This window comes from Oxyura jamaicensis, chromosome 21, assembly GCF_011077185.1.
Source record: "Oxyura jamaicensis isolate SHBP4307 breed ruddy duck chromosome 21, BPBGC_Ojam_1.0, whole genome shotgun sequence".
NCBI lineage: Eukaryota > Metazoa > Chordata > Aves > Anseriformes > Anatidae > Oxyura > Oxyura jamaicensis.
Genome location: NC_048913.1, coordinates 7,472,955 through 7,483,045, shown reverse-complemented (window position 1 = coordinate 7,483,045; position 10,091 = coordinate 7,472,955). Strand labels below are relative to the sequence as shown.

Here is a 10,091-nt window from a genome sequence, read left to right as displayed (position 1 = left end):
CCCCCCCCTTCCCTCTTCGTCTTTTTTCCCTCCCCTTCCCGCTGGGGGCCGCGGCCTCCGCCCGCCGGGCGCCGCTGCAGGGGGCGGGCTCGGGGCCGGGCGCTGCCCGCGGCTCCTCCCGCCGCGATGGCGGCGGCGGCGGCGGACTACGAGGCGGTGCTGTGCGTGAAGCCGGCCGTGCACGTCTACCGCCTGCCCCCGCGGGCCTCCAACCGCGGCTACAGGTGCGGCACGGCCCCGGCCCCCTCCCCGGCCCCGCTCCCCGCTGCCGGGGCCGTGCCGCGGGCGCCTCCCCAGCCGCCGCCGCCGCCTCCTCCTCTCTCCTCAGGGCCGCCGAGTGGCAGCTGGAGCGGCCGGCGTGGAGCGGCAGGCTGCGCCTCACCGCCCGGGGCACCACCGCCTTCATCCGCCTGGAGGACAAGGCCTCGGGTGAGGGAGAGGCCCGGGGGGGGCGCCTCCGGGGAGCCCCGGCAGCCGGGCCCGGGGAGCTGCCGGTGGTGGGTGCGGGGGGCGGCGATGGAGGCCTGAGGTTACGGCCCGAGATAAGCAGGGCCTGGCCTCCCTTCTCCTCCGCGCGCCCTCCTCCCGCCAGCCCGGTTCCTTCCGTCTCCGAAATCCGTGGTCGTTTACCTCAGCCCGCGCCCGCTTCTCTCTTCCAGGAGAGCTTTTTGCCCAGGCGCCCGTGGAGCAGTTCCCCGGCATCGCCGTGGAGAGCGTGACGGACTCCAGCAGATATTTCGTCATCCGCATCGAGGACGGCAACGGTGCGGGGCGGCTGGCACGCTAGTGGGGGAGTCCTCCCTGAACGTGCTCGGAGCCCTTCCTCGGAGCAATGCCGCGAAGGGTTTTCCTGTCTGAGGGCTGGATGTTGGCTGCTTGCACATCAGCTCTCACATTCACATCCCCTCTGTCCTCCTTGCTCTGTCCTTCGCTAACAAAAAACCAGTTTAATGTTAGTGTGAGGACGCATCTGCCTGCACAGCTGTCACTGCGGTGCTGGCCTCTGCCGTGACTGGTTTATATGGATTTTAAAGCTGGTGTTACTGGGCCTGTAAATGAAGCCAGCGGGCTCGCCGTGTCAATGCAGCTTTGCTATCTGGAGGCACAGTCACGGTTTTCTTCCTGCCTTGCGTTACGAGCCCTGCTGACAGTGTAAAACTGCTTCCCCTGCTGGGAAGTTGGCAGTTCCCTTTCTTTGGAGAAGGAAGGAAGAAATCTAGCTCCTGTCCTAAGCTCAGCCCTGCCGTCATCGCAGTTCCCTTCTCAGCTCCTGCGGGAGGAGATGATGGTCGGGGGGGTGTGAAGCGGGCTGTCCCCTCCCTCCTGCTCCATGTCCCTGGCTCCTGCGCTGTTCTGCGATTCCAGCCTTTACTCTTGTTCCCCAGGCCGCCGTGCTTTTATTGGAGTCGGATTTGTCGACCGAGGCGATGCTTTTGACTTCAACGTAGCGCTGCAGGACCATTTTAAGTGAGTTTGGGCCTTTCCCTTTGTCCCCTCGGTGGTCTCACGTGGTGGCTGCAGGTGGGGGCGAGGAAGCTGTTAGCTTCAGATTCACCTGAGCAAGGAAGCACGGCGCCAAGAGGTTTACGTGTGGAAACCCCTCTCTCTGCTCAGCCTTTATGCAGGCTGCTTTGTGTCTCCATTAGTAGACTCCCACGTAGTTCCCCAGACCAAGGCTGGGCAAATTCCCCCATTCCTTTCTTTCCCTTCGTTTCATCAGGAAGCAGCCACTGTGGGCTGCGCTCGCGGGTGGGAATCGCTGCCTCCGTGCTGCTCCCGCGGCAGACAGGGTCCCAGATCACACCCAACGTGTTAAAAAGAGCTGCCGCCGGTCCCTCAGACCAGGGGAAGATTTGCCTGGCGGGATTTGGGCAGGGTTTTCCTGGCGGAGCGTCAGGCAGGGAGCTGACCTCTCCTTTCTGCTTTCTTCCCTTCCTGCAGGTGGGTGAAGCAGCAGAGCGAGCTGGCCAAGGAGGCCGAGAACCCTGACCAGGGACCCAAACTGGACCTGGGCTTCAAGGAGGGGCAGACCATCAAACTGAACATTGCGGTGAGGGCTTTTGCTGGTTATATCCGCTCCAAACATCTTCTTGCTCTCCTCAGAGGGAGCCTCACCTTCCTGGCCTGCAGCTGAGGTGTTTCAGGGCGCCTGCTGCTGCAGGTGGGTGTCTGCAGTCCTGCGTGGCTCTGCTGGTTTGCCTCACCAGCTCTCAGCTCTCCTTGGGCACTTTGGGTGGATCCAAGCATGTTGCAAAGACAGATGAATATAAATTATACAAAAATAACACCCGGTGGTTTTGATGATCGTCCTAGAAACGTGGAGGAGAAACATCACCAAAACCCTTCCTTTCTTCCTAGCATAACGGGAGAAGGAAGCATGAAGAGAATTCCCTTGCTCTCTCTTGCTAGCCTCGTCTCTTGTCGGGTGTGAAATATTCCTTCTTGGGGCTGCAGGCTCGAGCCGAGCTGTCTGCTGCCACGCTCAGCCCTCACAGCCTGTTTTTTTCCCCGCTGCTGTGGTTGGGCGGCACAAGAGGAAGCAGCGACCTGGGGCTGAAATCCCCTCGCGGGAGGAAGCGGCAGGCTGTGCGCAGCGCTGTGCGGAGGGGTGTGTCACAGCTCCCAGTCCCAGAACCGTCTGTGGGGATTCACAGATTAAAAAACCATCCTTGGTTTCACCCCGGTTGCTGCACTAGCAGCGGGACAACGAAGCACGGCGGGCTTTTCCCCCAGCGTAAAGCAGCTGGGCTGCCCGAGTACTTGTAAGCCTTGGCTGGGAGGGAGAAGAGGAATCACCCTCTAGTTCTGGATTTAAATGCGGTACCACCTGAGTTTCCCTCTCGTGTCCCCTTTCAGAATATGAAGAAAAAGGAAGGAGCAACGGGGAACACCAGGCCGCGTCCCGCAGGTCCTGGGGGCCTGAGCTTGCTCCCGCCACCTCCTGGAGGAAAATCTTCCTCTTTTCCTCCTGGAGAGCAGCCGCCGTCGTCCTCGCTGTCTGCGCCTGTCCAGCTCCCAGGCACGCCCATCACAGGTCCGGGTCACATGGAAGTGGTTACGAAGCTCTTTAGATTCGGTTTCGTCCATCGAGGTCTATTTGGAAAGACTTCGATAGCACGCCTTGATGCTGCCGTGGGGCCCCTCCTGCAGGAGGAGACGGTGTCGGTGCCCTGCTTGACCGGGGCAGCTGAGGCACGGTGAGAAGGGGAGCTCACAGAGCTGGTCAGGCTGCCCAGAGCCAAGACAGCCGCCAGCTCTCCGACGTCCCCGAGCTGCTCAGAGCTGCTCGCTGCTTTGCGAGTTTGGGGAAGGAGAAGCTTTGCAGAGGCCTCGCGCAGGTTGGAAGCTGTAAAGACGTGGGTCTGAACCCCACCGCACGAACCCTGACCCCTCCTGCCTGGTCTCGGACCATCTGTGCCAGCAGGTGTCAGCTGCTCTGCGGTCGCGTGGAAAACAGCTCAGCGGGGGAGGCGGGTTGCCATCCTGGGGGAAACAGAGAGGGAATCTGGAAACAAGAGTTGTTAACAACAGCTTTTTCTTCTTCTCCCTACTTTCTGCCCCTCTGACCTCCCTGGCTGCTGGCAGACTCCCTCCTGTCCTGGCCGCAGCCCGCTGCTGCTCCCGCTGCCCCCTCCACCGACGTCTGGGGCGACTTCGCCAAAGCTTCAGGGTGAGTCCGTGTGGGGTCTGTGGGAATAACGTAACGGGGGTGGGGGGCACTGCTCCACCCCTGCAGGGCTTGGATGAGTACAGGCGGGGGGCGCGCCGTGCTGTGGGGGCTGTAGGGCGCTGTGCAGGGGGTGGCACCGGAGGACCTGTTCCCTCTCTGCGTGCCCGGCCCTTGGAGCATCAGGCTGCAGCCCCGTGGGGTACCTGGCACCCCTTCCTCCCTCTCCTTCTCTCCGCAGGTCAGCGTCCAACCAGACACAGGCCAGCTCCGGCTGGGTGCAGTTCTGAGCCAGCCCTGCTCTGCCCTGCGCGGCTGCTGGGGGAGGATCACGCGGATTCCACGGGACCAAAGCAGGGGAGGGAAGCGCTCCCGCACCCTTCCCCTCAGAGCTAGCGTGCTGCTTCGGGACACCCTGCACCTCGTTCGTACTCCCCTAGTCCTCCCAGGCAAGAAGTGAGACCCCAAAGCCCGGCGCTGGGGTTAAAATGCAGAAGTAGGAGCTGGAGAGCAAAGCAGTGCGTGCCTTAAAACACTCGGTGCCAGCGCTCCCAGACCTGGGGGCCCTTGATTTTCTGCCTGGCTCACGGCGAACCTGGGAGGCTTCCGTGCTCACAGCTGTGCCTTCCTTCCCCTCTTACTGCACTAACTGCGCGTCCTGCTCTGCGTGTCCCGCGGGGCGCTGAGCATCGCCTGCAGGGAAGCGCGAGCGCAATGCTGAAATTCTTACTTTCTTGCTCCAGTAAGGGTTTTTCCCCTCTCTTTTGAAGATACATTTTTACTTTTTGCAGGCGTTCTACTAACCAAATATACGCAATGAAGGACAGACTTGGTCTCTTCAACAGAGCTGGGGTTGAGATTCCTCTTTAAAAAATAAATATTTTCTTACCTATTTATATTAAGGTGAAGGCCTTCCGCAGCATGGAGTTCTATTTTTTCAATGTTTCAGACTTTGTATCATTTCCCTTTTCAACTGGAGGGCAAGCGTTTTCATTTCAGAGCTTAACTTTGCCTGGCAGCGCGCGGGACCAGGTGAGAGATGTGACACTTCGAAGCGAACAATAAAATCATCCGGATGCCAAATGCGACGTTTTTACACCCAGGGAGGTGCCCGTGCGGGTCGGAGCAGCCGTGAGGCTTCCCGAGGTGGGGAGGGGATGCTCGGGAATGGTTTTGTGCTGTCCCCTCCTTCCCGGTGTCGAGGAAACGGCGCGGGGCACTCGCACAACAGACGGGTGTTGCTTAGCAGTGGCTTTGCAGGGCGTGAGGGACTGCGGGCAAAGCAGGTAAGGGGAGAAGCGGGGAGGTGAGGCCTCGTGTGTCCCCGCAGCCCGTCGGGGAGCCTCGGGGCAGCTCCAGCGCGGATGTTTTAAGCCGGACCTGAGACGAGAGCTGTCTGCGGCAGCAGGACGTGGAAAGCCTCAGTCCCATCTGCTTGCCCTGGCGTGCTCTCTCCTTTGCCGTTAATCCGTGGCTCGAAGGGGCGGCGGGGAGGAGAAAGGATGCTTTCCCTCCTGGGGGGGCAAACAGAGGCTGGGAAACGCCGGGAGGGTGAAGCCGTGTGGGACCCGAGGCTGGAGCGATGGGTTTCAGGGCAGGGGTGCCTCCAGCCACACCGCTTGTCCTGCAGCCCCCCGCGGGGGATTTTGAGCTCTGATGGACTGACCGGCGCCTTTCCCTCCTGGGCGCACGCCCTGCGGGGGCTGTGCCCGCCGGGGGGGCAGAGAGCAGCGCCCCGGGGTGACAGCAGCTGCCCCGGGGGCTCTGTCCCCGAGGAGGTGACGCGGCTTGGCAGCGCCGAGCTAAAGGCTTCCCGCAGCAACCTGGCATGCTCGACCCGGAGCTTCTTCCTGCCAGAGCAAACTCCTGGGCTTTAATGAGCTTAACGAGGCCGGGCTTCATTAGGGCTTAACAAAGGGCTCCTCTCCCCAAGGCTACCGGGTAAAGGAGACCCCAGGCTCGGGGAGCTGCACGGGGGGCGCGTCGGGGGATGGCAGAGCAAAGTAAGCGCGTTTCTACCCCTTGGGGCCCGGGGGGTGCTTGGCACCGCTCTTTGTTGTGTTTTTTTTTTTGTGCCCTACCAAAGAAATCTCTCCCCTTCCTGCTCTGCAAGCAAAAAGCCTCGCTTGCTTGTTTGGATTTGCAAAACTTTGGCTTTGCAAATATCCCGTGGTGGCTTTCTCAGCAAAGGCTGAAGCGGCGCTCGGCGGAGGCGTTAGGACCCCCGAGGCATGCGGACACAGCCAGGAAGAGGAGGGCCCCAGCCTGGGAGGGGAAGGCGAGGATTTCGGGCTAATCCTGGCCACGCATCCGCTTTCCGCTTGCAGAGCGGAAGCAGAGCCCCGAAAACCAGGCTGGGATGGGGGCACGGGGCTGCTGAAAGCAGAGGAAAGGTGTAGGGGGGGGAGCCCATGAGCACGCCGAAGCCGGAGGCTGCGATCGAGGTGGGAACTTGGCGCTCCTCTCGCGGGAGCAGCCGCCGAGCAGCCCTGGTGCTGCGCTCGGCAGCTTTGCAGCGGGTTTTTGCCCAAATCTGCCATCGCAAAATCTGCGGTCGGAAGGACCGCCGCCGCAGGAAGCGCCACGGCAAAAGCCGCTGCCAATCTGCTGCTGCCCAAATGCCCCCGCGGGTTCTGCGCTCGCAGACTTTGGGTTTTGCGGTTGCAAAAAGCGAGGCTGAGCTGCTCCGGGGGACCCGGCCCCGGGGGGGGGGAGAAGGGGACGAAGCAGCTCGCGGTGGCAAGGCGCGGGGATCCCTCCCGCGGCCGGATCCGTCCCCTGAGCCCTGTCCCCTCCCGCAGCGGCCGTCCCCGGGGCCATGTCCTCTCTGCTGTCCCTCCAGGAGGAGAACCGCATCCTGCAGCAGGAGCTGTCGCGCCTCGAGGACCTGCTGGCTCAGAGCCGCGCCGAGCGCGATGAGCTGGCCATCAAGTACAACGCCATCAGCGAGCGGGTAGGTCGGCTGCCCGCCCGGCCCCACAAATCCCCCCGTTTTGGCCCCAAAACGCATCTCCCCAGCGTCTCCGGGAGCTTCTGCTGGCGCCGGGCGGTGCCGGGGTGCCCCAGAGGTGCCGGTGATGGAGCTGTCGGTGCTCGGCGTGCCGGGGCTTGTCCTGCGGGACGCTCAAAGCATCCCTGTGCCTCCCCCGTGGCGTTCACCCCGCTGACTTCTTTTCTGCAGCGTGGCAACAGGCGCAGAACAAGGCTTTCGGCCGGGCAGCCGTTGCCTGGGGAGATGCAAAACTTGGCCGGTGCACGCTGAGCTCGGCCGGGGCAGCCCGAGCCGGGGGGGCTGCCTGGCCTTCTGGGGCGCAACCCCCTCCGTGCGTGCCCGGTTATTAAAAACCCGAGCAAACAGCCCCAAAAATACCCCCAGGGAAAATTGCTGCCTCCCTCCCCTTGTGGCCAGGGTGCTGCAAGATGCTTTAACCACCAGCCAAACGGGTGCAAAGCTGCTGGGCCCCCCCCGGTCCTGGAGGCTGGGCTATTTCCCAAAGGGAATTTCTTATTGCAAAACGGGGTGGGGGAGCGGGGGGGGGGGTCTGGTTGCTTCGTCCGTGCGGGGTTTGCAGCTGCGGGATGACCCCGAAGCAAGTCCGAATTTGCCGGGTCGGGGTGCCGGCACCCGGAGGGGTGTCCGGGGGTGGTGCTTTGTGATTAACGTCCCCCGAACGAGCGGCGCTGGGCACCCCGCGGCAGCTGGAGCAGTCCCTGCGGCTGGAAGCGGGCGAGCGGGACGCGGCGGAGAGCCGGAGCCTGGCGCAGCACAACATCGAGCTGCGGCGGCTGCTGGACGAGGAGCAGGCCGCCTACAAGCGCAAGCTGCAGGCGTACCAGGAGGGCCAGCAGCGGCAGGCCCAGCTGGTGCAGAAGCTGCAGGCCAAGGTGGGTCCCCGCCGGGGGGACGGGGGCGCTTTGAGGTGGGGGGGGGGACGCGAAGCAAGGGTGGATGTGTGTGTGTGTGTGTCCCCGGTCCCCTCCACCCAGGTGCTGCAGTACAAGAAGAAATGCGGCGAGGTGGAGCAGCAGCTGCTGGAGAAGGCGACGGAGCTGGAGCAGGAGAGGCTGACGGTGAGCGGCGGCGTGGGGGGGTCCTGCCCTGGGTGTCGTCCCCCCCACTTTGCCCGGCAGCACCTCAAAGGGGCTGATGTCCCCGCAGAGCCAGCTGGACATCAGCGGCTCGCAGCTGGAGGAGGAGAGCAGCAACGAGCTGGAGAACGCGCTGATCCGGCTGGAGGAGGAGCAGCAGAGGTGCTGGGGGGGTCCCCGGGGTGCCGGGTGCTGCGGGAGCCCCCCGGGGTCACCCCCTGTGCCTGCGCCCCCCAGGAGCAGCAGCCTGGTGCAGGTGAACTCGATGCTGCGGGAGCAGCTGGAGCAAGCCAACGTGGCCAACGCGGCGCTGAGCGAGGACATCCGCAAACTGACGGCCGACTGGACGCGGGCGCGGGACGAGCTGGAGCAGCGCGAGGCCGAGTGGAGGCGAGAGGAGGAGGTCGGGGATGCCAGGCTGCGGGGGGGGGGTCTTGGGGCCCCGGGGGATGCGGCACAGGGGGGGGGGCTGCACGGGGAGGGACGGGGCCGAGGGCGATGCAAGAGGGGGTGCTGCAAGGTGCAGGGCTGCGGGACCCCGGGGGAGGTTGCATGGGGAAGAAGTAGAGGTGCAGAGCGGGGGGGCTGCGTGGAGAGGGCGGGGGGCTGAGGGCGATGCGGGGCAGAGAGGTGCCGCCTGGGGAGGGCTGCGGGACCACGAGCGATGCTGCGTGGAGAAGAATTTGGGGCTGCAGGGCGTGTGGCACGGGGAGGGGATGCGGGGCAGGAGCGGTGCCGCATGCAGAGGGGCTGTGGGGTGCGGGATGCAAAGCAGGGGGAGGCCGCACGGAGCGGTGCTGGGAGCGGGTCTGGGGGCTTCAGGGCACAGCGCATGGAGGGGGCTGAGGGACGTGGGGGTGCTGCCCGGCTGCCTTCAGAGGGACGGGGCTGTGGGGCAGAGGGTGCAGCACGGAGGGCACCCGGGTGCTGCTCTCCTGCCCCGACCCGACCCCGCTCTGTCCCCGCGCAGTCCTTCAACGCCTACTTCAGCAACGAGCACGGCCGCCTGCTGACCCTCTGGCGGCAGGCCGTGGCTTTCCGCCGCCACTTCGGCCAGCTGCGAGCCGCCACCGAGAGGTCCGGGGGCTTCAGGAGCTGGGGATGGGGAGGGGGGACAGGGACATTGGGGGGGTGCCCCTCTCATCCCCATCCACCCCCCGGCGCAGGGACCTGGCGGAGCTGAGCCAGGAGGTGTCCCGTGCCGGCCGTGCCGCCCACGCCGCCTGCGTGCAGCTGGGTGCCCACCTGCGGCTGGCCGAGGGCCGGGCGGGCGCCGCGCGGGAGCAGCAGGCGCAGCAGCTGGCGCAGCTGGAGGAGCAGCTGGCGGCACGGGCACGCGACGCCGAGCTGGAGAAAACCGCGCTCGGGGACAGGTGGGGGTCCCGCGGGGGGCGGGAGGCTGCCGGGGGGGTGCTGAGCGCCCACCGATGGACGCTGGGCATCGCCTCGGCCAGGCTGGCGGAGCTGACGGCGGCCCTGGAGCGGCTGCGGGAGGAAGGTGGGGAGAAGGAGCGGGCGGTGGCGGCGCTGACGCTGCAGCTGCAGAGGATGGTGAGTGCCGGGGGTGGCGTTTCTGGTGCGCCGGGAAGGATGCGCGCCCAGCTGCGCCGCGGGCTGGGGTGCAGCGCGGGTGCTCAGACGTGACCCCCAGCACGCGCTGGGCTGGGCTGCGCGCCGGGGCACGGTGGAAGCTGCGAGCTGTGCACCGAGCACACCGGCACCCCGTGCACACTGGGGCAGGACACACACGGAAGCACGATGCGCACAGGGAGCCCAGCCCGGACACGGGGCGCAACACGGGGCGCTGGGGGTGCAAGGCGTGACGCACGCCGAGCACTTTGCACACCAGGGTGCGATGCGTGCCGGGGCACGCCGTACACCCAGGGCATGGAGCACGTTGCACGCCAGCCGTGCGTGACGCCGCACCGCCGTGTTTCGCAGGAGGCCTCACGTGCTCGGGAGCCATCAGCTGAAGAGGTGCAGGCGCTGCGCACAGAGGTGGAGCTGCTCGGCCAGACGCTGCAGGACGTCACCCAGGTGCCCCCAGCCCTCCCCTGCACCCCCACTGCTGCTGCCCCCTCCGTGCCTCAGTTCCCCCCTTTCCCCCCGTGGTGGTACCACAGCAGAGCGCTGTCCCCGTCCCTCGCAGGCGGTGCTGGCCGATGACCCCGGGTCCCTGACGGAGCCTCCCAGGCTCCCCTGCCGCAGCCTCTCGCCCGCCGCGGCTGCGGCCACACTGGGGGCTGTGCACGGAGCCCTGCGGCGCCGGCACTTCCAGCTGCAGGTGAGCGAGGAGGAGGAGGAGGAGGAGGAAGATGGACGTGGGGGAAGACGG

The 10,091-nt window shown here is 65.3% G+C and overlaps 2 protein-coding genes across 2 annotated transcripts in view; both read left to right on the top strand.

Moving 5' to 3' along the window:
* The first annotated feature begins 110 nt into the window (after positions 1-110).
* NECAP2 (NECAP endocytosis associated 2) lies at positions 111-4,336 on the top strand. The gene is made up of 8 exons (XM_035344504.1): positions 111-224; positions 329-429; positions 660-764; positions 1,386-1,467; positions 1,942-2,050; positions 2,857-3,034; positions 3,586-3,670; positions 3,909-4,336. The coding sequence occupies exons 1-8, from the start codon at positions 127-129 to the stop codon at positions 3,955-3,957; spliced, it is 807 nt and encodes a 268-aa protein (XP_035200395.1). The 5' UTR covers positions 111-126; the 3' UTR covers positions 3,958-4,336.
* Positions 4,337-4,359: 23 nt separating this feature from the next.
* CROCC (ciliary rootlet coiled-coil, rootletin) overlaps positions 4,360-10,091 on the top strand; it is a 13,059-nt gene continuing 7,327 nt past the window's right edge. The window contains exons 1-12 of the mRNA XM_035344950.1: positions 4,360-4,953; positions 5,601-5,670; positions 6,469-6,620; positions 7,367-7,552; positions 7,655-7,738; positions 7,809-7,918; positions 7,994-8,159; positions 8,727-8,833; positions 8,923-9,129; positions 9,211-9,307; positions 9,698-9,793; positions 9,906-10,077. Of these exons, the coding sequence (XP_035200841.1) occupies positions 5,658-5,670; positions 6,469-6,620; positions 7,367-7,552; positions 7,655-7,738; positions 7,809-7,918; positions 7,994-8,159; positions 8,727-8,833; positions 8,923-9,129; positions 9,211-9,307; positions 9,698-9,793; positions 9,906-10,077 (1,390 nt within the window). The 5' untranslated portion in view covers positions 4,360-4,953; positions 5,601-5,657. The remainder of the gene's footprint in view (positions 4,954-5,600; positions 5,671-6,468; positions 6,621-7,366; positions 7,553-7,654; positions 7,739-7,808; positions 7,919-7,993; positions 8,160-8,726; positions 8,834-8,922; positions 9,130-9,210; positions 9,308-9,697; positions 9,794-9,905; positions 10,078-10,091) is intronic.

What these genes read in the sequence shown, in the direction of transcription:
- NECAP2 (XM_035344504.1), top strand. Translation starts at nt 127, where the DNA reads ATGGCGGCGGCGGCGGCGGACTACGAGGCGGTGCTGTGCGTGAAGCCG. An exon ending in GCGCTGCAGGACCATTTTAA is followed by an intron (nt 1,468 to 1,941) that starts GTGAGTTTGGGC and finishes CCCTTCCTGCAG; the next exon opens with GTGGGTGAAGCAGCAGAGCG. An exon ending in GACTTCGCCAAAGCTTCAGG is followed by an intron (nt 3,671 to 3,908) that starts GTGAGTCCGTGT and finishes TTCTCTCCGCAG; the next exon opens with GTCAGCGTCCAACCAGACAC.